The following is a 24048-nucleotide window of genomic DNA, read 5'->3' as shown; positions in this document are numbered from 1 at the left end:
TCTGAGAGCTTCATTGAATGTCTTATAAGTTGCTTCGAACTCATACAACTATGTTATATGACCCCAATTGCCCACCCACTGCTGTTGAAGCAATTCAGCTACTGCCGTTTTTGGCATGCTTAGTCAGACTCGGTGATCTCGGGGAGACGATTTGTTCCAGCCGTCCTATAGCGTTCTCCTCCTCTTGTTCGTTCTGTATCCGGTAATTCTCATATAATACATTTTCTTACATAATATTTCACTTCTGCCCTAGTAATTAGAGGAGCGCGAACGCTAAGGACGGGTGGTTTAGGAGCCTGCTTGTGCGGTGGCCCGCTCGCAGTTGTGGCAACACTCCTAACCTAGGCATTTACGTAAGCAATGAAGAGCTGTCCGAAAGCGGATATGTCAGAGAAGGATGGTCCTCGACGGCTCGATCTTCCACCGCGAGTACACGAGCATTTCCGACCATTCCATCTCTTTTATTCGAACAGTATCACGGACCACGAGTAAGTAAATCTTCAAGTGAGGGCGCACATCGTACTATCGACGGAGCACACGCGGATTTAGAGTGACCAAATAATTGAGACGACCGGCTCGTATCGAAGAAGCGAAGTGCAAACTAGACGACAGCTCGCGTGTATAGGTGCATCATACATTTCCCATGGACTGATTGCTCAAGAGACCCAACCGATGTACATTTACCGACGCGTGGGGTTGGAGGAGGCTACGACTCACTATGCGGCAAACTTGAGCAGCTCTGACGGAATGGCCTTATCCTATTGAGGCCGTGCAACTCCTTAGGAGCTCCGCGTCCAGCGTGAGTCTCACCTGTGCAGAAACGCAGTCGCAGTTCGACGATTGGTCTATAATTTGTCAGGAGTGCTAGTGCTTTAACCGTGCTATGATTGACTGAAGCATGTTATCAATGTGTCAATTCCAAAGGAGAGCGGTGGAATGAGTAACGACGAACTGACCCATGGTCATATTTCAGTACCGAAGCGCGTGATACTCACGGCAGATACACCAGCCAGCCAAATGTGTGACAACGGACATGCAGCCCCAGCGGAGCCGTGCATTTCGTCCATCCGTGAGGCCAGGATGTCAGCAGATCCGGGCAGATTGTATAGCATACGGGGCGCCCCGAATCTCGCAACCTAAACCTACGTTGAAAACCATCCCAGCACGGCAAGGTTAAAGTAGCGCTGTCCTGGAAGGTACATGGTAGTTTGCCATGTTCTGCAGGAATGGGCATTCCAGCGACTCCTATGTCGCTGATGCGTATGTGGGAGCGGCCTTTACCGCGGTTCAGTTGGATTCGCATGAACAAATGCTCTACTACATGGGTCTCTGTGTTGAACATAGGAGATACTTAATCAATCATAAGGAATTCCTGGGGAGGTAGTACGCACCAGGAACAACGGAATAACTACCGTACGTTCTCCACATATTTGCGCAGAGCCACCTTGTATCAAGGATGGCGGTCAGCAGGTGTGGATTGCTGCCGGGTGGCCACGGATGGTGTGTAAGTGAGCGGAGAGAGTCGGCTGGGGGTGTTGATGAGCCTCCGAAGTGCTCCGAGCACTGCAAATTTACCACATTTGGCAGCGACGCCGTGACTCTACGCGTCGGCTTCGGCACACTCGGGCTCATAACTTGGCTGCAGTGCACGGCACGCCCAACAAATTTCGTTCCGTGCTGTTCTGGCCTGCTTGCGTCTGGGTCCCATCCACTATCTGTCGGACCCCCTGTCTGCATACATGATCAACTATGCTGCCGAAAGTTGCTAACCATCTCCTGCACCATACTGCCCGTGCGGCAGCTGTCGTCCAAAATCAGACTGGATATTTCTCTCGCAATGTGCTGCAGCTGCAGACGTCTTCGAATCCTGCGACGGGCCTCACTACCTTGAATGGCGCGTCAAGTTCTAGTTGGGGAAACGGGCCAGGGCCCGGTGGGAAGTATCAGGGGAGTAGTCGATTCTACTCGGGCTACCAGGTATGTAGTGTGGGTTGTTCTGCAATTGTCATGTAATAATCTCTGTGTTCGTGCTTTCTGCGACAGGGCGCGGGCCGAGCCGTCACGCAAGCGAACACGTCTGCAGCACAAGACGGAGATTTCTCCCAGGGTGACGATGAAGACCTAAGACCGCCGCGGCCGGTTGTCCGAGGGTCAGGGAAAGGTCGGGGACGTAGTCAAAGTCTTTCACACTCGGGACCGGGGCGTAGAGAACGCGGTGAGGCACTGGGCGTGCTGCGCACAGTGCAGATGCACGTCAGGCGCAAACATACATTCCTTTCTTCCACTATCCATGCGCCGGAGAGCTCAGAACCCTCAGATCAGTTAGTTGTATTCAACACGACACCCTCTATACCCACCCCGCCCCGTGTCATTTCTCGCCGGAATTCTACTGCAGCAGCTGTATCTTCGCAACACGATGTGTCTACCGCACCTCCCCCACCTCGCCCTGCTTCCCCTCGGAGCCGTCCACCGTCACCACGCCCGCTGTCTCCTGTCCCCTCGGTTTCATCTCAGTCCTCGGAAAGCGTGACGGAAAAGCTTTTGCAAAAGAGCGAGAGCGAAGCCATCATCGATTCGCTCAAGTCTGCCTCTACGTCAGGCGACTACACTCAGGCTTACACGATCGTCCAGGCTATGCGCGCAAAGGAAACTGGGCTCACGATTGCTCACTTCAACGCCGCTCTCGACGCGCTGTTCCACAGCCGCCGCGGCGGGCAGCCGTTGCACTTCCTGATCGACACGTACAATGACATGCTGAACCGGTCCATCACGCCCAATTTCAAGACTTACCTTATCTTGCTGAGCGCGCTGACGGTGCGCGACGCTGAGGTGCAGCGGACAATCGCGACGCTCGAATCCCGCGCGAAGCGGCGCATGCTGAGTGGCAGGTCCGAGGTCGCGACCGAGTCTGTCGACCAGCGTCGCATCGCTGCCCTCCGGGAGGAGAACAACTTTGGTTCGGCTATGTCCCTCTTCGAGGCTGGGTGCACGTTCAAGTACATGGCCGAGCACTTCCCGCCCTGGCTGTACCGGAACTTGATGCGCAGTGCGGCCATGCACGCGAACCTCGACGCGGCCCTGATGATCTTCAACCAGATCGAGAAACGCCAGGATATCAAGCCCAGCCCTCCGCTGTACTCTTACCTCATCTCCATCTTCACCGACCTCGGCGATCTGCGCGGTGCGGAAGACGTGTTCACTGAGTTCCTGAAGGCGTCCAAGGCCGGCCACATCGACTGGTCGATCAACGAGGAGCAAGAGCAGCCATGGTTCCTCGATACGAAGGATCGCTCGGCTGGGGAACGCGTGATACAGCTCAATATCTGGAATAGCATGATCGAAGCGTCCTTCCGCTGTGAGATGCCCGAGAAGGGCATCGAGCTCCTGGCGCAGATGATGGACTCGAAGTCGGGCGAGAACTACGGGCCCGCGGACGTGCCTCCTCCCGCCTCGGCTACCTTCACCACGGTCATCTCAGGCTTCATCCGGTCCGGCGACGTCGACACCGCGCTCGCGTGGTTCGACAAGCTGCTGCTACAGGACATGGCTACGCGGCACCCTCTCGAGGCCTCGTCGAAGACGTGCAAGCCGGACGCCGTGGCCTGGAACATCATGCTCGAGACGCTGGTCGAGAAGGGGCGGATAAACGATCTAAACCGACTCTTCAAACATTTGCTGCAGGACGACAACACGGGTGTCGTCCAGGTGCGCTGGAACGACCGGGAAATGGTATTCGAGGCGAATCTGCGCCACCTTGAGAGCAGCGAGTTGGATAGGAAACAGGCCCTTGAGCTGATGGACTTCGTGGCGAACGAAGTCATTCTCAATACCGACCTGTCACTTGTGGCTCGAGCTGCTGCTGAACCACTGGCAGAGAGGTTCGCAGATTTTGTGGGGCAATACGTCAGGTATGGCTATATCGAGCGCGCAGTTGACATAGTGGAGCAGTGGATTGCCTCGCGGGAGAAGGAAATGCAGACTACGCAGGTCTCTGCTCCTACAATCGCCTGTCTCCGCGCGACAGCGGGGAGCAGTGCACATCGTATTCTCGGAGTTGACCGTCCTGACGCTGCTGTGCCGAGTATCGATCTGGCGCTGAGAATCGCGCGTTTGTGCGACCACGTCTCCCTCCTCCCGTCTGCACAGACGGCCCCGCGGTACCTCCGAGCCTACGCTAACGCCAAGACGGCAAGCCATCCCCTCGACCTTACTTCGAGGGATTGGGAGCTTCTCCTCTACGCGGCCGTCCAGCTTGTGCGTACCAAACAGACGCCGGTGTCTGCTCCGGTATCCTTGGAGGACCTTCTCAAGGATCTTGCCACGCACAGCGTCGACCTTGCCACCATGAGCGAGCATGTGCGCCGGTCGCTTGTAGAGACATTGTATGCTCAGCCCGGCGGCGTTGCAGCAGCCAGAGGCCTGTTGCGCAAGTCAGGCCACCATGATTTCGTCAGAGCTCTGGGAGATGACGCTCTGCTCACACCGCCGACCAGCCCTGAAATGCCGACTGTTCCTGCTTCTCCTGCTACGAAACGGCCACGTGTCGACCGGGCTTGCACTCGCTACGTCGGGGAGTTCTATCCTTCCCACCCGCAGGTGACTCCTTCCGTTGCTTTCGCTCGCTTTCAGGAGAGTGCTGCTCAAGGCATTTTCCCCTCGGTTGAAGTCATCGGTCGTTTAATCAATGCACTGGGTCGGCACGGAAAAATATACGAGGTACAGTCCGTATACGCCGAGGCTCAAAAGTACCTCGCCGCTCTGGAACATGACAAAAAGGCACAATCCGCGGCGTGGTTCCAGATTGAGGATCAGATGATCGTCGCTTTGGCGCAGGCGGGCTTCCCTGATGCTGCGCATGTTCATCGTAGCCGCATCCTGGAGCATGGGGGTGTACCGTCTGCCGATGCGTACGGCTCAATGATATCTTCTGTGAAGGAGACTACCGATGATGCTGCCCATGCTCTGGCTTTGTTCGAAGAAGCTCAGGTCCGTGGCGTGGTTCCGAATACGTACATGTACAACACCATCATCTCGAAGCTGGCGAAAGCGCGCAAGGCGGACTACGCCCTCGAGTTGTTCCACCAGATGAGGACGCTGGGCCACCGTGCAACCTCGGTTACATACGGGGCTGTCATCGCTGCCTGCTGCCGTGTCGGTGATGCTCCCTCCGCCGAGGAATTGTTCCAGGAGATGATCTCACAGGCAAACTTTAAGCCCCGTGTGCCGCCTTACAATACCATGATTCAGCTGTACGTTCACACCAAGCCTAATCGTGAGAAGGCGTTATTCTACTACAATGCTCTTCTGGATGCGCATATCCAGCCTTCGGCTCATACTTACAAGGTGCGTGCTAGCTGCTGTCGGGTTATCACCTGCATACTGATGTTCCTTGCCAGCTCTTGTTGGATGCATACGGTACTATTGAACCGATTGACGTGGCCGCGATGGAGCGCGTCTTTGAGCGTCTTGTCGCGGATAAATCTGTTGAGGTCACTGGTGCACACTGGGCTTCCTTGATCAATTCTTGGGGCTGTGTGCAGAAGAACCTGGAGAAAGCAGTTGAAGTGTTCGAGTCCATCGCGAATCACCCCGCGTCTAGGCGCTCTGGTACCCCCCTGCCAGATGCCGTTGCTTATGAAGCCATCATCAACGTCCTCGTCACCCTCCGGCGCACGGACTTGCTCACCCCCTATATCCAACGGCTCAAGTCGTCTAACGTACACATGACCGCATACATTGCCAACTTGATCATCAAGGGTTACGCGGCTGGAGGCGACATTGAGCGAGCACGCGAAGTCTTCGAAGGTCTCGTTGACCCACCAGAAGGTGTCGCTGCTCCAAATAATCACGTCTCCTATTCGTTGAACGGTAATCGTCAACTACCATCAACACCGGTCTATCGCGAGGTATGCGGTTCGGTTATACTTTTCATTGTCCACTAACTAATGATGCATGGTTTAGCCTTCCACCTGGGAAGCCATGGTCAGGGCGGAATTGGGCGTCGGTAACAGAGATCGGGCCATCGCACTATTAGAACGGTTGCAGTCTCGGTGAGTATACCTCTCAAAACGTCAGGATTTCCATGCTCACCCAGCGTGCAGAAAATACCCTCCCGCCGTTTACGCCCGCATCAGTGGCATCATGCTCGACGACTCTGTCTCCCCCTGGGCTTCCGACGCCTCTTCCGTGCACTCCGGCAGTGCTGCGACTGAGAGTCACTAACCGCATCTCACACCCTCTTGACTCATCACGAGACGTTTACGCTGTATTTCTAGCTTGCTTGCTCGATCCGAAGTGATCATTCGACTTACGAGGCTTATGATAGTGTAGATTATAATGTTACATTATACATGTATACTAGATAGATACAGCGACAGCGCACCCAGCCATGTAGAGAAAGGGATCGGAACGATCAATCTAAACGATTGGATTTGTGCTCGCGGTATTCGTAGATATTGTCTGAAGCGAGGAAGCGCTTGGCGGCCAGAGCCAGGAGCGAGAGGAAGGAAACCGCGAATAAGAGTGTGCGCCAGGGGTGGTGGGAGACGTAGTATTCGACTGCTATCATCTTCGCATTCAGGTACTGCATTAGATTAAGGAGAGGATGAGTACGGAGAAGGACATAAGGAGAGATTTGGGGACGCACCCGAGCGAGCCGCTCGACGATGTTCTCTGAGTGTTTAGCGCGGATTGTGCCCTTGCGCACGCCGTCAATCGCGGAGAATATGCTGTCCGCCTCGAGCTGGATCTTGTGCCCGTGCTCGTCCGTGTCGTAGTACATTAATTTCTACCCAAACAGTCAGCCTCAGCGCTACCTACAATTACACCACACGAGAGATATATAGACGCACCTCGTGCTCGGCGATGACCACGCCCGGCAGGTCGCCCTTCCTGATCCCGTACATGCTCTTGAGCCACTTGCCCCACTGCCCCGCGTCCATCCACGTGAACACGACGTCGCCCGCGCCCTGGCGGTTGCGCCACTGCTTCCCTATATCCCGCACCTTCCGGATGGTCTGCGCGTCCTGCGTGTCAGGGACGGCGACGAGCACGACGAGCGGCTTGTGCGGGGCTTTCATAATCGCCTGGAAGGACTCCGATGAGAGCTCGGTGGTGGTGGGCAGCCGGTTGGACAGGAGCCAACGCTGGGTGTTTTCAATTGAGGTGGTGTGCTTGGAGTTGGCTGCAGGCGGGTGGTAGGTCGAAACAGGGAGGGTGGGGTCGTGGTCTTTCAGTGCGAGGAGTATGGGCAGGGAGGAGGCGGGCAGGGAGAAGTGCGTGAGGAAGGCGGGAGAGGAGGAGGTGTAGATGGGCGGGGAGCCGAGGAGGACGTGCGCGGCTTGCGTGACATCGTTCTATGGAGGCCGGAAATTGGTGAAGGGGATAGTAGGGGGGAAGGGGTAACGTACGACTGTGCGCGTGTCCTCGGGGGCGTGTAGGAGGAGATAGAACACGGGGTGCTCCTCCACGACTTGATGCAGCTTGTCGTACTCGATCTCCTGTACCGCCCTATCCTCACATCACATCAGCATCCCTCACCCCACATGAAAACGTATAAACACTCACGGCGAGACCGCCCTCTCCGCAAACGCCTTCAACGCCTCCAACTTCCGTCCGCCCGTATACTCTGTCTTCGCCGCGCCGCCACCAGGATAAAAGTACAACATCGGGTACCCCGTCACGTCCTGGTTCTTGCATAGCGCCGAGTGCTCCTCGCAGTTCACCTCCGCGACGGTGAGCTTGTCCGCCATGTGCCGCGCCAAATCGACCCAGACGGGCGCGAGCTTCTTGCAGTGGCCGCACCATGGCGCGAAGAACTTGACAAAGAGGGGCCCGTCCTTCAGGGCGTCTTGGAAGGTGTTGCCGGTGAGGCTGAGGACGGCGCCGCGCGGGTTCGGGAGTTTCCTCGAGACCGGCGGAGGCGGGGACGGGGCCTCGGTGGGGGCCTGCGTCGTGGTAGGTGCTGGAGGTATGGGTTTGCTGGTGGGCTCGGCGTGCTGCGCGATGAACTCCTCGAGAAGCTCGAGCGAGCGGGCTTTGCGAAACTGGTCGACGTACTTGCCGTTTTTGTAGAGGTTGATCTGGGGGTAGCCTTTGACGCCGTTCTCGGAGCATAGGTCTAGTATACCCTTCCTTAGCACCGGGACCAAGAGACGTGCATCAAACTCACCTCCGTCAACGGCGCAGTTCACCTGCGCGAGATGGATGCCCGGGTCGGCTTTCGCCTGCGTGCGGTCGACGAGCTCCTGCCATGTCGGGGCAAAGTCGCGGCAGTGGTGGCAGTAGGGCGAGAAGTGCTCGATCAGCCTGTTCGGAGGTCAGTGACACTACCTGCGTAATATGAGAAGGAAGACGAACCAGACGCCGTCGGCGATGGTGGGCTTGAAGTTGTCGGGGTTGAGGACGGTGAGCTCGACGGACTGCACGGGGACGGCTGCTGCGAGGGCGAGCGAGGCGACGAGGCTCAGCGCGGCTGAAAGCCTCATGATGAGTCGACGAGATGGTAAAGAGGTGGCGGAGGAAGGTTGCCGCGGAGGTGTATTCATTTGTGGCAGTGCCCATGCCGAGCTCAGCCTTAGCCACAGGCCACAAATAACTTGGGGAAGAGGACCACTGCTTTGCATGGCATCTGATGTACCTTAGTAATCTAGTGTAAATACTTGCCCATGGTCTGAATTCTGCGAAGTCTCTCATATTTATGTGGCTTCTACAGTTCTGTTTACCCCACCACAGCAATAGACTCCCGACCTTTTCACATATATTTCACACAATGTGCAGAAGAATATTACATGTGGTTGTTGTGGTATAGCACATGGCTATCAGCAAACGAGGGAAAAAAGTATAAACCAATATAATGCCTTGTGAACACTGCAATGCCCATAAGTACAGATAAGGCGCCCTTACCGAGCTCCTTAGCTCTTAACTCTCTGAGTTTCTTAGCTGATGCTGTAGGGGTCGGCAGAGCAATATACATGGCTCTGTTGATCATAGATGTACATGTAATGTATACCAGTAGCACTAGACAAGGGCGGAGACTCGTAATTCAGGAGTTGCTATCATTCAAGGCAAAGGCTGGGTCCATCATGAAATGTTTCTGGGCACTAACTAGTGTGGCCTTGTAGTGCAACAGTTTTATCATATGGTGTGGGTATGGCAGATGCTGGTTTGAATCTCTGTGGTGCCAGCACATTGCTTTTCTCTCCCCACTTATTTCTTGCCTGAGTGTTCTTAGCACCTTATCCAAGGACTTAGCTAAGTCTCGGTGCTGGGCTCAGGGGGTGGGCCCCCATGACTCAAGACCATAGACTGGGTACTTATGTGCCTGAGATAAGTTCTTAGCTTCGCTTAGACAGTCATGCCGTTTTGCTGATGTATTGACGAGGCTATACTACCTGCGCGCCAGATATCACAGGCTGACAGCCTGAGTTGCAGTGTGCCACCTTGCTAACCCGAGCGGGAGACGTATGAGGGGCATACGATGCATAAGGTCTGCAGCCCTGCATTGGTTGTCGACGAAGGTCGGGCATCCCACCGTCGAAGTTCTTCCCGGGCTACGTGCAAGTACATGACCCGTCCCGCAACGCCCCGCATCCCATCCTCGTCCAGAGTCGTTGCTCGCGAGTAGAGTAGAGTACACGCCCTTGTGCCTGTTTAGACTTGCGTTGTAATCCGTTAATGAAAAGAGGCAGTCGGGTGAAACTTCGGAGTGCCGCCGGTAGCCGGTTGCAGTCGTCAAGCCGATAGGATCGATAGGCGGACGACATTGTCATGCACTTCTGTTCCAGCTCTGCAAACGATCTTTTCTCGCTCTAATACCCGCTGTCCCTTCTCTTCTCTTTCTTCTAATACATCCTTCCCGACTCGACTATAACGCCCTGCTCTGACTTTTACTCTTCTTTGCACGCATTCATGTCTCGCCTGCTCTCCGACTACAAATCTTTAGCACACTCGTCGCCCCGCAGCAACGTTTCTAATGTACTCAAGTCAATAACTAATGGTGCGTATCTGCCCTGGGGCGTCACAGCATTTCCTGCAGCTCAACCGCGCCCAGCCTCGCCGACCACCGTAGACGACAGCACGCGCAGGGAGCTCGTGCAGGAGCTCCTCAACGACCTCGATGCCACAGCAGCAGGCGAAAAGACTTCCCGGCTCTCGGCCAAAGGTACTTCCATCAGTCAGTCTTTTATTCCTTCGTCGCCTCAGACCCCGCAGACGCCGCCGACGCGCTCCTCGCCGTCAAGACCCTCGGCCGTCATCCCACCTCCTCCGAGGTCATCTCCTCCCCGCCCAATCTGCGCGCCCTCCTCGCCGTGTTTAATTCGTACAGGGACGACCAGGACGTGTCGAACGAAGCACTGCGCTGCGTCGCCAACGCGCTGCTCCTCGTTGAGCAGGGCCGGCTTAACTGGATCGACATCGGTGGCGCGCGGACGTGCGTCCTCCTGCTCGAGGTTCGCACGATCTCCCTCTCATTGCCTCACTCAGTTCCTAAGCTAAATCTCGCCCATCTCCTTGCTACAACCCCCACAGAAATCCACCTCCCCAGACCGCATATTCCTCCTGTCCCGCATCCTCTTCCTTTGCACCGTCTCCCTCTCCTCCGCCTCCTTCATCTGCTCGCTAGTGGAGGACGTCCCCGCTGCTCAGACTGGCACCATCGTCGACATCATCGGCGCCAAGCTCGACCTGCTCACCTCCTCCATCCTCGCCGGCGCCAAGATGAGCCGCGAGGCCATGACCGACCTCCTCAAGCTGACGTTCAACTTACTTGCTCATTATCCCAAGGTGCGTGGGGTTTCAGGTGAGCTGACGGAGGTGCTGACGGAGGCACGTTGTAGCTGGCGGAACCGAGCGATTCGAAAGAGGCAGGGTCGAGCAAAGGGGACGAGAGACTGGTTATCGGGGACCGTTGGAGCGAGCGTCTCGACGGGTAAGTAACATCCATTAATGTCAATCCTGTTCTAATACCCATCTAGCATCCTCCCGCCCCTGCTGCGCGCCTTCAACACACTCCCGCCGACCTTCCCCTCCCCTATCGCCGCGCCCCTCTCACACGTCATCCACTCCCTCATCACCATCCCCATCGCGCCCCTCCGCGCGCAATGGCTCGGCGCGCCTTCGTCTCCCTCGCCCAAGCCGTCTCGCTCCTCCACGTCCGATTCGCACCCGTCCTCGCGGCCAGCCTCCCCCGCGCATGCCACCCCGAGCCCCAAGCCGGGCGCGTTTGACCGCGCGATCTCCGCGCTCTCCGCCGGGCGCCGCTCGCTCTCCTCGCGGCCGTCCTCCCCGCGCCGCTCGCCGCCGCCCGTGCACGACTCGCTCCTGCGCGCGCACGACCTCCTCGAGGTCTCCTTCAGCCACTACCTCCCGGGCGCGGTCGACCCCGACGACGCGAGCGTGCGCGAGCGCGTGCGGAAGGAGGGCGACCACACGCTCGACGATATCATGAGCCCGCTGGTCGCGCTCGTGACGCGGTTCTGCGTGGACGACGAGGCGAGCCGCGTCAGGATGCGCGAGTGGGTGATCCCGCGCGACCTGGACCGCACGGCGCCGCTCGAGGGGCGCGCGGACATGCTCGGGCGGTGCCTGCGCCTGCTCTCGAGCGTGTACCACCCGCGGCTCAAAGACGCCGTCGGCGAGATGCTTTATGCGATCTGCGACTCCGATGGTAAGCCGTTCCTTCCCCTCAGTCTAACATCACTTGCTTACATATGCATTCCAGCCGGTGTCCTCGCCTCGCAAGTCGGCTACGGCAACGTCGCCGGGTTCCTCTACAACAAGGGCATCATGTCTGCGCCGCCGCGCCCCGCCTCCTCCACGGCACCGACGACCGCGCCCACAGGCGAGCCCATCAACCCCATCACGGGCACCGTGCACGTCGAGCACCCCGAGCCCGAGATGACCGAGGAGGAGAAGCAGCAGGAGATGGAGAAGCTCATGACGCTCTTCGAGCGCCTCGAGAAGACCGGCACGGTCAAGATCCAAAAGCGCGGCGACCCGTCTGCGGCCCCGGACTCGTAGTCCCCCACCGAAGCAATCCACCGCTATGAATCGGTCTCCAATTAACTTTTTAATTTTATCACGCACTATGCTATGCATATGATCCCCGTATTTATGACAGACATCCTAATACCTCGACTGTATTGCGGTCCATCATCGAGCAGTAGTAGCATCGACTCGATCGATATAAATTACATATACCCTCCAGTGTAGCCACATCGAATGCAGAGGCCGTCATACTATAACCATAGCACATAGCGAGAGCGTGGAACGAGACATGACGTGTACAAATCGTAGACAAGATATCATATAGCAAGGTACCCAATCCTCAGAACTTGACCTTCTTGCCCTCAGGCTGGACGATGCCACCTGTGCGGGCGCCCCCGCGGGGAGCACCGCGTCCGCCACGACCGCCCCGTCCTCCTCCACGACCACCGCGGTCACCTCCACCACGACCGCCACGGCCACCACCACGGCCACCCCAGCCGCTGTCACCACCACCCCGTCCTCCACCGAACCCGCCGCGTCCACCACCACGACCACCCCGGGCTCCACCGCCATTGCTGTCCCTCGGTTGCGAGTAGTCCAGGCGGATAGCACGGCCCGCGATCTCCATCCCGTTGCACGCCTCGAACGCCTTCTTCGCAGACTCGACGTCCGTGAACTCGACGTACCCGAAACCCTTCGGGCGCTGCGTCTCACGGTCGGTCGGCAGGCGCACGTTCTTCACCTCGCCGTGCTCCGTGAACGCCTCCCAGACGGTGTCCTCCGTGACGTCGAAGCTGAGGTTGCCGACGAATAGCGTCGCAGACGGCGCGCTCGCCTGGTCGTTGAACGCCTTGGCGCGGTTCTGGCGCGAGGTGTCCTTGCTCACCGTGGTGGAGCGGTCGATGTTCACCGGGCGGCCGTCGATCTCACGCCCGTTCATCTTGAGCGCGGCCTCGACGGCGTCGGCGGTGGCGAACTCGACGTAGCCGAAGCCGCGCGACTTGCCCGTGTTGCGATCCATCTGCACACGGGCGGAGACGACCTCGCCGCACTCGGCGAACTCCTGCGCGAGCTGGTCGCTGTCGACGTTCCACGAGAGGCGGCCGACGAAGATCGTTTTGGTTTCTTCCTCGTTGTTGTTTGAGGAGTCGGCGGGAGCGGCGTCGCCGTTGGCGAGTTTCACCTTCTTGGTCGATTTTGGCTCGTCCTCAGCTTTTCGCTTGCCTGCGGTGGTGTCAATACTAGTTTCATGTAGAACGAGATGGGATAGACATACCCTTTGCTGCACCATTGACAGGAGCATCAGCCATCTCCTCGTCCGAGTCGCTCGCATCGCTGCCTTCTTCACTGTCGTCCTCACTGGACGAACTTTCGTCGCTCGCGTTGGCGTTGGCTTTTGCGGCACCGTTTGCAGCCTTAGCAGGCGATTTCGAGGCGGCGGGCTTCGCAGACTCCTCATCTGACGAGGCTTCGGAGGACTCTTCGTCGCTCTCGCTCTCGCTATCAGCCTTCGTCGCAGCAGGCTTCTCGTCCTCATCGGACGAATCGCTATCATCAGAATCCTCCTCGCCGTCATCAGACGACGTAGGAGGCGCAGCCTTCTTCGCGGGCGTAGGGGGAGCAGACTTCTTCGTTTTGGATTTTGCGGCAGGTGCAGCCTTCGCCGTCTCTCCCTCGCTGGAGCCCTCCGAGTCGTCCTCAGATTCGTCTTCTGATGAGTCGGAAGACGACTTTTTGGGTGCTGCCTTCTTCACCTGCGCAGCCTTGGGCTTCTCCTCTTCCGACTCGTCGGAGGACTAGACATGACAAAGGATGAGATGAGAACATAGACAGAAAGATAAGATTCCTACGTCATCCTCGGACGATTCGTCGCTGCTCTCAGCCTTCTTGGCGGGCTTTGCGGGAGTCTTGACGGGTGAGGACTTTTTCTATGCGACCAGCTCATTAGAGTACGCAGCGATAGCTAAGAGAAGACATACATCGGACTTGGCAGGACTCTTTGTTGCAGGTGCCGCTGCCTTTGCAGCTGCGGACTTTACGTCCTTTTTGGAGTCCTTTTTAGAGTCCTTCTTAGCGTCCTTCTTAGCGTCCTTCTTGCTTGCCTTGTCCCTTGTCGCCTTGACGTCCTTCTTGTCCGATTTTACAGCCATGAGTGAAACAAATTGTCGGCGAGCAGGTGCAGTGGGGGACAAGAGACAAGGGACGCTTGAGGGAGCGGAAGCAGGCTCACGAAATTACTTCCTAAAATTTTGTTCACGTGACTCTCAGCTGAAGCGCACCGCCACCCGCCACCGCGTCCGCTCGCAAAGTCCAAGTGCTCGTCTGTGTTATGTCGGAGACGCACTTTGAGGTTATTGTCCTCGGGACTGGCTTGACGGAATCCATTACTGCTGCGTGGGCGCCGCTCGCTGCAATCAGGAAATAATATGTTTCTTACGCTTTCTTGCCAGGGCGCTGTCCAAGGCGGGATTCAAGGTAGCGCATCTCGACGAGAACCCTTACTATGGCGGCGATGAGGCCAGCTTGACTCTGGACGAGCTCGCTCAGTGGGCCGACGAAAGGACACTTTCAAGCTCTGCGTCCGAGCCGTCACGATATGCTGCTGCTCAGAGGGCCAAGTTCCGCTCGGTATCGCGCTCGGGGTCAGTTCTCCCCAACTCTCGACAATACTCCCTGTCCCTCTCCCCTTCTGTGATCCCCTCGAACGGACCCGCAACATCCTCTCTCATTGGCTCAGGTGTGTCGCGCTATGGCGGCTACAAGCTGCTCGAGCGCATCGCGGTATTCGACCGCTTGGGCAAAGTGCGAAACGTCCCGGGTAGCAAAGAGGATGTCTTCAAGAGCAAGGACCTCAGTCTCGTTGATAAGAGACGACTTATGCGGTTCCTGATGTTTGCCTCAGGCGAGTTCGAAGGCAAGCCCGAGCTTGCCGGTAACGAGACTACCCCTTTCCCGGACTTCCTCCGCAACAAGTTCTCGCTAAAGCAGGACGTCATCGACGCTATAACCTACGCGCTCGCGTTCTGTACATCTTCTTTTGGTTCGTCCCCCGTCTCTCGAGTGTTTTATCCCCACGAACGACGATTACAGATCCGACACTACCCGCGCTGCACCGTATCAGACGCTACCTGCTCTCCTCAGGCCGGTACGGTGCGTCCCCCTTCCTCGTAGGGCAATACGGCGGCGCGGGCGAGATCGCGCAGGGGTTCTGCCGCGCGTCAGCAGTCCACGGCGGCGTATATATCCTCGGCCGCAAGATCCTCTCCATCACCCACATCGAGTTGTCCTCTCCCCCAGACGGCACCGAGCCCGCGTTCTCCTTGCAGCTCGATGACCTCGAAGACCGCCTGACAGCCGACCTGATCATCTCCTCACCCGACTATGTATCCCCGGAGCTGCGTTCCATCGCTGGTTTGCTCCCTCCCGACACCCTCGACGCCTCTCAAGGGACTTCTTCAGTTGCTCGATGCATAGCAATCTTCGACGGGCCCGTCATTTTCCCGACATCTCCTTCGCAACAGACATTGGCCGGCAGCGAAGACCCTAGTCTGACTTCTGCCGACGCTGATCTACCTGTGGAGTCGGACGCTGAACCGCAATCGAAGGTGGACACCGCTGTGCTCGTCTTCCCGCCGGGATCTCTACCGGGAGCATCGGCGACTGCGTCCGCGACTGTGCTGTTAACCGGCGAGGGAACCATGTCCACTCCTGCCGGCAAGTGTGAGTAACTCCCCCCCGTCTTGTTGTCTACTCACCTTATAGTCTACATACCGTTAACGCCCTTTGGCATAGGCATCGCATACATCTCCATGCCGATTGACAGCCAAGATTCGACCCCCTGTTCAGCTGAGACGCTCCTGAAGCCCTACCTACAAGCTACCCTCTCTTCCGTCACCACCATCTCCACTCCTCCCGAGGCACTGTTCTCGGTCTTCTACACCATCAACGGTCACCGAGAACTGTACCCTCGACTATCAACAGCCGACTCTTCTTCACGCGTGCTCGTGACTCCGCCTTCATCGCCTTTGCTCCCGGAGAGCATGGATGATGCGGCTTGCAATGCCGAGGCTCTGTTTAGGCATGCAGTGCACCTGCTGCGTCCGGGGCAAGCGGGTACAGTTGAAGGTCTATGGCCGCCGTTAGAGAATCAGGATGAGGAGGAAGATAGTTGGTAGCTTGTAGGTAACAAGACTAAATGTTCCAGTCTGAGATTGGTTGCAAGATAGGGTATATTGCAGTAGACATTTGCATGGTAGGTAGGGAGTCATTCACTGCTTTACATTTGTAATTCAGGAGTATTATGATCATACAGATTGAGCATGATGGTCATGAAGGTGTCATGAAAGGAATGTCAGATATATTGAAGCATACTTGCTATTGCTGTAAACCTTCAAAGCTACATGGATCTGGTTAAACAAATGCTACTACTCATACTTACAACTGGAAAGTAGTGCTAAAAGTGACAAGTCCATAGGCAAGACAGTGATTGCACATCTAATTCCATTCTATGACAAGGTATGACCACCCCCACCCTTGATCCTTGAGATCTCATCCAGATGCCAAACACAGAGAGCTTTGGCCCTCTCACTCCCAATGCTTCTGTAGGCTTCCAGGGACAGCTCCAGCTTCTCTGTAGCTTCATCATATCTTGCAGCATTCTTCAAGATGACCCCCAAACTCCACAAGTAACCTGCCACTCCATGCGTGTCCCCTATCTCCTTGTAGCCTTGGAGAGCCTCCTGCAGCTTCAGAGCAGCTTCCTCATATCTGGACATCATGCAGAAAATGTCACCCAGACTCTCAAGGCATCCAGTCACTCCATGCTTGTCCCCTATCTCCTCGTAACCTTGGAGGGCCTGCAGGAGCATCTGGATAGCTTCATCATATCTGAAATGTTTATGCAGGAAGCTAGACATATTGTATGCTGCTTCTAGCAAACCTGGGGGTACTGGTGACTGGTTCTGGGTCCTGTCCTTGACCAACCACATAACATTGCCAGCCTCAACTGACAGGTGGTGGTGGATATCACTGTGATGCTCTGGATGGGACCCACAAAGGAGGTTGATGTAGTATGCTTCCAGTATCCTCAGGTGCTCTTCAGATGGGGGATATTGCTTCAGCACATACTGCCTGATTGGTGAAAGGGTATTGAAACCACCAACAGTCTTCTGTACCAGTCCCGTTCTTGAGAGGGCTGTGACAGCATCCTCCCTCCCTTTCATTAGACTTGTCATGACCCCCCATTTCTGTGTTCCAGGGTGAGTATCTTCAGAGTATGGATCCAGCAAGCCATCTGGGAGATATGATATGATTGCCAGCAGTGGTAGTGCATCTGTCTGTGCCTCCACAATCTTGCTCTGGATTGACATCTCAATTGAGACTTCCACATTATTGTCCTTGGCATTTCCAGTCTCATCCTTAAGCATGGCTGTCTTTCGCCTCTCCCACTGTCTGAGAAGATTTGATACTGACTCCACCTTGGCCAGGTTAGACACCAATGTGACTGCTAGAGGGACATGGTCAATCTTGGCCAGCAACTGAGAAAGCTTTGGGTCCTTTGCATCTTTCTGTGAGATATCTGCAAAAGTCTTGACGGAGGCTTCTGGAGGTAGAGATCCTGCATAAAGTGGCACTCCCCAAAGAGTCCCTCTGGGAGTAGAATCCCCTCTCATGGTGACTATGATAGTCACTTGGGGAATACAGCCTATTCTTCCAAGAATTTCCACAATCTGCTGGGTATTTTCTGAGTTATGGTAGGGGGTTTCAAAATTGTCCAGGACAAGGAGGAGCTCAGGCACAGCTCGCAGGAAAATGTCAAGGCATGTGAGTATGTCTTGGTCTTTCACTTTCTGGACTCTGAGGACACTAGTAATGTGGGATACCAGCTGTTCAGGACTGGTTGCTGATTCACAAGGAACAAAGTAGATATGCTTCTTGAAGTGTTCCTTGACTTGTTCATGGTGAAGAATCGCTAGAGCCAGAGAAGTCTTCCCCATCCCTCCAGAACCAAGGATAGCAAGATGAGATGGTGATATGCAGGAAGTTCCCAGGATGGTAGCCACAGCATCTGACACTTCACCCTCTCTGCCATGAAAGACAGCTGGCATTGGAGGGGGTGTGCTGGACAAGAGAATGCTGCAGGGAATATTAGCCAAAACCTATTAGGTTACTATGCTTGACACCCACCTACTGCTGTCCAGGACTTGTTCATCCTGCAACATCATTAGCCAATCTCTAGAGAGTAGTATTGGACACATACCCTAGCTGAGATAGAAAACATCTCAAGCCTCTTGCTGATATGATCAAGTTTTCTGTTGGATTTTGCAATGCCCATTTGGGTATTTATGTCTCCATGTTGCTGTGCAGTAAATTCTTCATCTCAGGAATATAGAAAAGCTGCAGGTTTCAACACGTACCAAGGACTGCCACCGTGCATTGCTGAGAAATTCCTTCCAGCTCGCAATCATCTCATTGTCTGCTTTTCGAGCAAGGAGTCTCTTGATGCTTTTCCGCCTTGCCATGTCCTCCATCGCTCAACAAACCTCAGACAGCTTCCTGTGAGACACGATGCATCGATGAGCACTGATCCTAGATCAAGCATCAGTCGCAACTCACAATTGAAGATCGCCCAGCTGATCCCGCAGGGCTTCGGTGATGTCGCCCTCGTCCTTCCCTTGCAGTGGCTTGATCAGGTTCAGCATCGTCTGAGCAGCCATTGCCGCAACTTCTCGACAATCCTCCTTGTTCTTCCGCACCAACTGCATCATACACCGACAAGCCTCAGCTCAGTATCCTGCGCTGCTTCATACCGGCTGGCGCATACGTACCTCTGCCGCATCGATAACCTGGACGGCGATCTGCATCGCTCCTTTCACGAAAGGTACGTTGATCCCGCCGTCCGCCACGTTCGCGACGACGGTCAGCGCCTCGCGGAGGTTCGCTAACACTACACTTCTCGACCCTAAGCGTTCCGCTTCCGGTCTGGGGGAAGACATCCTTTCGTCCAGTACGTGGTCAATGGTCAAGAGTCGATACGTGGCCGACCTGGGCAACTTGTGGGCAACGCTGTCTCCTCGTGTCCGTCCGCGGTCTATTTTCAGACCCACGGCTTGAGCAGTAAGCGCGCGCTTTACCGCCCTATGTAAATTGACATTCAATCCAGGTGGTAAACGCTCAAAAGTCCTCTCGACTCGGAGCGGGCACACTGACAGAAAGGAACGAAATCATTACACGACAGATGGGGTACGGATACATCTATTTGTCTAAGTACTACTAATCGATCTTCTAAATCTATCATCGCCGGAGTGAGTAAAAAGGAAGTCCATAGAAGAAAAGAACAGGGAGAGAACGTCTGCAGGCAGGTATCACCAAGTCCGAGAATGAAAGCGGACAAGTCCAGGAGGAAAAAGCGAGCGTACGCCGAAATAGACAAAAGGAAAAGAATGAAAGAACGAAAGTACGAAAACGACAAGCCAAACCCCCCCGGCACTCCTCAATTGCGCTTAAAACACAGCATATGGCACGTTATCCACCCCTTCAAGAAGCCCACCTCCGCATACGCGAAGAAATACCGCCACTTGCGCTCGAACGCCGCGTACGCCTCGCCGCTCGCGAACGGCAGCAGCTCGCGGTGCACGTTCGCTGCGAAGCGGCTCGACCAGGTGCGCAGCGTCCGCGGGTAGTCTGCCGGAACCGCATTCATATCAGGCATGATGATGACTGAAGAGCGGGGAGGAGGTACTCACGCGCGGCGTGGTTCTCGACGCCCTCGAGCATGAGCCGGCCCTGCGTGCCTGCCTGTGCCGCGTTGACGAGCGTCGTCGCGCTCGGGAGGCACGAGTTCGGCCACATATACCGGCGCATAAAGTCTTCCGCCCTAATCATACAGTCAGCATAAGCCCGCAAGTCAAGTTCTTCCGTAGACGTACTGATACTCTGAATACCTCGACTCAGGGAAAGTACTGCAGCTGATAACAGCAGTCGAGTCCTTATCCTTGAGCGCGTAATCCATCACCTTGAAGTAGGTGTTATAATACTACCATCTCCCCGTGAGCTCCGTCGTTCCCTTCCCGCTATCAGGCATCTACTCACCTTCGCTCCGACATGCTCGACCATCTCGACGCTCACGAAGGCGTCGAACCAGCCCGCCCACTCCGGCTTGCTCAGAACGTCCCGGTAGTCCATCAAATGCACCACCACCCGATCCTCCACGCCCGCCTCGCGGATCCGCTCCTCCGCGAGCTTCTTCTGCTCCACGGACAGCGTGAGGCTGTGCACGGTACACCCATAGTCCCTCGCAGCCTGTCCGTCCCAGCGTCAATGCCCGAAGACGCGGCGCTGATGCGATGACTACTCACCACGATCGCGAGCGCGCCCCAGCCGCTGCCGACCTCGAGCACGCGGCTCCCGTACCCAACTTTCGCCTTGCGCAGCACGTAGTGGATCTTGCGCATCTGCGCCTGCTCGAGATCGCACTCCGTCTCCTCGTGCTTCTCCGCGTCCCGGCCGCCGTCGCCGTCGCCCTCGACGCCGCCCTCTTCAGGACCCCACAGCGCGCAGGAATACATCATCTCGCGGCTCAGGAACGCCTGCGAAAGCAGTCACTGTGAGCCGGATGGACAATCCCTGTTGGACCCGCGGACGAACCTTGAACAGCTCGTTGCTCTGGTCGTAGCTCACGACGACGTTCGCGAGCGCGCGCGCCTTCGACTGTCCGAAGAACGCGCTGGACAGCGCAGAGAACGTCGCCGAGAGCCGCGCGAGCGCCGAGGGCAGGCTCGAGATCATCTCTGCATTATCGAGGTAGAGCTGCACGTCCATCGGGAGGGCACAGTCGTTCAGTAAGTGAGGTCCGACGCGGATCACAGCGCACGTACTTCCATGACGCCGTTGAGATCTGAGATTTCGACGTCGCCGTATATGTACGCTTCGCTGACTGTTAATTGGAACAATGCGATGTGTCAGTTAGGCGCTGTAATGCGACTCGAGAGGCACGTACACCCGAGATCGCTGGATCTGGAAACGATGCGGTGTGTCAGATGAAGTCAAGGCTTGGGCTATGGAAAGACGGCGACTTACACCACGACGCGTATCCAAAACTCGTCGTTGGTGACTCTAAGCGTGATGTCGTTACTTTGGGACTTGTTCCGCCGGCCGAAACGGTGGATAGAGCCGTCCACATCGTGAATCGCGAGCGAGCCAGTTTTGATCGAATGCTGTAGAACGGACAATAGCGAGCTGCGTGCTAATGCAGGAGCACGGGGCTGTAAGTCTGCGCAGATGCGAAATGAAGAGAGCAGTACTAACCTAATGATACCAACCATGAGCGGGGACTCGTAAGGGAGGCGAGCGACGGCGTTGGAGGCCTCGTGGATAGCGCTTGCGAGGGGGCAGGAACGCACGAAGAAGAGCTAGCAGAGGAGTAAGACAGGCCCATTTTTGCGATAGCTTTTCAAACAGAAAGCGGATAGACGACGATGTCGATGGAGAAACATGGCTGAGCATTGCCAGTTCTTATATGTCTGGCGTGGCTGGCCGTGGAGCGGAAGCGAGGACAGGCGGTCGTACGTCGACGACAGCGAGACCACGAAAACATCGGACGGGACGAGATGGGACGGCGATCTCAGATAGATGAGCGTTGCATCTGGCGCAAGATTCGAGGCTTTGCGCGATCTTCGAATGCGCAGGCGCAGCTTCGACGAGCCTGCTTCTGTCGTACTTTGCATACTGCCATGTTCCGCCGGCAGCCCTGGCAAAATAAAAACATATGTAAACTGCAGACAGACGGGGGTCGCATGGAAGGCCTGCTTGCGTTCGTCCGAGTGTCCAAGTTGAACGTTCCTGCGAGCGGCAGCGCGCACCTGTACAATGGCGCAGCGGGCCCGCAAAGCCCACGTTTTCTGATTAGCATTAGCATTGGCAACAGAATTGGATCTTCCATCAACCAAGCACAGATTATGTTTAATCTATCTCGGCAAGTCATTTGTGAACAACATCGTCATTTCGCCGCTTGGATTTTAATGTGGCGTTAACCTATGAACGCAGCGACACTTGGATCATCAAACCAAAGCAGCACTTTAGGTTCCGAGACGGTGGGCCACACTGCCAGGGAGTGCAGGAAGCAAACAGGAAGGCCACCTGCCATACTGGGGTTAGGGCCGACGCCGGTCCCTAAGGTCCACCGTGGACTCGGTGTGGACCTCTTCGTCGTCGCTGCTGATGCCTCTGCGACAACTGGGCGGAAGGGTCTGCAGCTTGCCTACTGCTGTTCCTCTGCCTCAGTCTCTTCTACATGTCCGCGGAACACTGTGCTGCACGCCGTTTGTTGCTCCGACGTTCGCCACCGACGCTCTGCCGCCTCCGACTCGCGCGTGCCCTCGACATCCGAGTCGAGGCCATCCTCCTACCTTCCAACCTCCTCAAACAGAGCTCGATGAGCAGCTCGACGTACTTAGCAATCTAACAACCACCCCGTATCGTGATCCATGGCCCTGACCGCGCGCACCTTTATAGACGAGCAGTCCCACTATCGAATGTGATCCCGACGCTCTCCATCGCCCTGCCCTTGTCCTCGGTGCACGCGATGCGGAAACGCTTTCTCTTATCCAGGACTCGTGTCCGTGACGTCTGCTACAGGGGCCCGCCCGCCGCCCTCGCCCGCACGCGCTGCCAATCGAACTCTGCCCCCCCCCCTCGCGATATCCCGCGGCGTCAGAAACGCACGCTGCTTCCAACATCACTATTGCCCAAACCGCCCCGCGCCCTATCCCAGTTGGCCCGTACAACGCTGAAAAGGATACAGCCATCGTCCGCGTCCGTCGCACTCGTCCCGCCCTCCCCGCGGAAGGTACCTATACCTGATGTGTCGTCATAGCCAGCAGCCCATATTGCTACGGCTCGGGGTATTCGACGTCCTGTAAACGTCTCCTCCAGGACACCCCCCTCGGCAGCTCGGTGTCCGCGCTATCTCCGGGCCTCCTCCAAGGCGTCGCAGCTTGTTTGACTGGCACCTGACAGATATCTCGGCTGTCCCGGGCCTTCTTTGGTCGTCCGGGAGCCATGTCTATCGCTGAAAGTGATATTCCAAACGTCTGCTGCTGAACATGTTACACTGGACTGGCACTCCGAGACGCGGGTGTTATCCTTCTGGTTTCTGATGGTGGCGCCGCCGTCTGCTAACAAGTCGATCAACTTTTACTTGCGCTGCTGCTTATGCGTTGTGTGATATATTGTATTCTTGCTCGGGGCCGCGGATTTCACGGAATCACAAAGCAGAGATGGGATTCCTTTCACTGCGTGCCCTGACGACATGGGTACTACCCAGGACTTCTAAACTACGTCTGCTGCCGATGGACGTTCAAATTGTATGACATCGCACCGACTCCCGACTCCCGATCCCTGCATCCGTGCGATGTGGCCTCTCGCGGACTTGGAGCGAAACTCCGCGACAACGCCCCTCTGTATCTGGCGACTCCGCTCGATGCTGACCATATCGTCCGTACCTCAATCTCGCGAACGATACTGCTGATTTCGGCATGCCTCTGTGGTCCAAACGCTGGATCCAGAATGGAGCGCCGCGACTGCAAGTATGCGGACCGGCAATTTCCGAGAAGACGGGATGCTGCACTTGGGACTGGTGCACACCTAAAGTTCGACGTCCGGGCTGGCTTTCCAGTGGCGTTCACGATGCGCGTGGACGTGTCACGGGCAAAGAAGGGGAGGCGTCGTGGTAGCCTGTGAGCGCATGCCGTCTCTATTTGTCTAGATAAGTAGTTGAGAATGCAAAGTGTTACGCTCGGACAGTGTGGATATAGCGAAGCAATCGCGGCTGCATTCCTGCACGCAGGGACTTGTGGGACGAGCCACCGCGATTGCGGCCTTACGGCTTTCGCGAGTGTAAAGAACTTCGTACATGCGCTCTACACTGCCAGCTTGGAGTGGGTAACGCAGCCTTACGGGATCTGCAGAGCTCCCTTGTCCTTTCCAAAGTTGTTTCCTGGCCGAGGCGGAACCACGACGCTCGGGGCCTTCCCGAGTTTAGAGACATCACCACAAATAATC

General features: G+C 56.3%; 7 protein-coding genes across 7 annotated transcripts; 3 read left to right on the top strand and 4 right to left on the bottom strand.

The window, feature by feature from the left end:
- Window positions 1–1648: 1648 nt before the first annotated feature.
- Window positions 1649–7123, top strand: GLOTRDRAFT_136538 (uncharacterized protein). The gene is made up of 7 exons (XM_007864453.1): window positions 1649–1977; window positions 2044–5343; window positions 5397–5906; window positions 5962–6050; window positions 6102–6583; window positions 6647–6787; window positions 6852–7123. The coding sequence occupies exons 1-5, from the start codon at window positions 1750–1752 to the stop codon at window positions 6220–6222; spliced, it is 4248 nt and encodes a 1415-aa protein (XP_007862644.1). The 5' UTR covers window positions 1649–1749; the 3' UTR covers window positions 6223–6583; window positions 6647–6787; window positions 6852–7123.
- Window positions 6413–8502, bottom strand: GLOTRDRAFT_119716 (thioredoxin-domain-containing protein; the record flags this gene model as incomplete). The annotated part of the gene is made up of 7 exons (XM_007864452.1): window positions 8359–8502; window positions 8171–8307; window positions 7567–8119; window positions 7410–7509; window positions 6852–7355; window positions 6647–6787; window positions 6413–6583 (listed from the first exon to the last, which is right to left on the bottom strand). The coding sequence occupies exons 1-7, from the start codon at window positions 8484–8486 to the stop codon at window positions 6413–6415; spliced, it is 1734 nt and encodes a 577-aa protein (XP_007862643.1). The 5' UTR covers window positions 8487–8502.
- Window positions 8503–9757: 1255 nt separating this feature from the next.
- On the top strand, window positions 9758–12021 carry GLOTRDRAFT_136536 (uncharacterized protein; the record flags this gene model as incomplete). The annotated part of the gene is made up of 7 exons (XM_007864451.1): window positions 9758–9997; window positions 10052–10162; window positions 10213–10451; window positions 10531–10785; window positions 10839–10930; window positions 10977–11668; window positions 11723–12021. Exons 1-7 carry the CDS (start codon window positions 9910–9912, stop codon window positions 12019–12021), a joined length of 1776 nt encoding a protein of 591 aa, XP_007862642.1. The 5' UTR covers window positions 9758–9909.
- GLOTRDRAFT_109834 (RNA-binding domain-containing protein) lies at window positions 11536–14204 on the bottom strand. The gene is made up of 5 exons (XM_007864450.1): window positions 13968–14204; window positions 13839–13916; window positions 13265–13784; window positions 11723–13212; window positions 11536–11668 (listed from the first exon to the last, which is right to left on the bottom strand). The coding sequence occupies exons 1-4, from the start codon at window positions 14136–14138 to the stop codon at window positions 12329–12331; spliced, it is 1653 nt and encodes a 550-aa protein (XP_007862641.1). The 5' UTR covers window positions 14139–14204; the 3' UTR covers window positions 11536–11668; window positions 11723–12328.
- A 113-nt stretch (window positions 14205–14317) lies between these two features.
- GLOTRDRAFT_136534 (FAD/NAD P-binding domain-containing protein) lies at window positions 14318–16329 on the top strand (the record flags this gene model as incomplete). Its single annotated transcript, XM_007864449.1, has 4 exons — window positions 14318–14382; window positions 14439–15028; window positions 15079–15708; window positions 15781–16329. The coding sequence occupies 4 exons, from the start codon at window positions 14318–14320 to the stop codon at window positions 16161–16163; spliced, it is 1668 nt and encodes a 555-aa protein (XP_007862640.1). The 3' UTR covers window positions 16164–16329.
- A 164-nt stretch (window positions 16330–16493) lies between these two features.
- On the bottom strand, window positions 16494–18983 carry GLOTRDRAFT_126028 (uncharacterized protein; the record flags this gene model as incomplete). The annotated part of the gene is made up of 5 exons (XM_007864448.1): window positions 16494–18123; window positions 18175–18200; window positions 18531–18543; window positions 18604–18746; window positions 18816–18983. 5 exons carry the CDS (start codon window positions 18981–18983, stop codon window positions 16494–16496), a joined length of 1980 nt encoding a protein of 659 aa, XP_007862639.1.
- Window positions 18984–19206: 223 nt separating this feature from the next.
- On the bottom strand, window positions 19207–24034 carry GLOTRDRAFT_71401 (cyclopropane-fatty-acyl-phospholipid synthase; the record flags this gene model as incomplete). Its single annotated transcript, XM_007864447.1, has 11 exons — window positions 19207–19671; window positions 19734–19864; window positions 19917–20023; window positions 20080–20289; window positions 20346–20576; window positions 20635–20796; window positions 20865–20923; window positions 20987–21003; window positions 21067–21232; window positions 21295–21320; window positions 23871–24034. 11 exons carry the CDS (start codon window positions 24032–24034, stop codon window positions 19481–19483), a joined length of 1464 nt encoding a protein of 487 aa, XP_007862638.1. The 3' UTR covers window positions 19207–19480.
- Between the last annotated feature and the right edge of the window lie 14 nt (window positions 24035–24048).

The sequence above is a fragment of the Gloeophyllum trabeum genome (assembly GCF_000344685.1).
Source record: "Gloeophyllum trabeum ATCC 11539 unplaced genomic scaffold GLOTRscaffold_00002, whole genome shotgun sequence".
NCBI lineage: Eukaryota > Fungi > Basidiomycota > Agaricomycetes > Gloeophyllales > Gloeophyllaceae > Gloeophyllum > Gloeophyllum trabeum.
The sequence above is the reverse complement of the archived record's forward strand: the minus strand, read 5'-3'. Positions and strand labels throughout refer to the sequence as shown.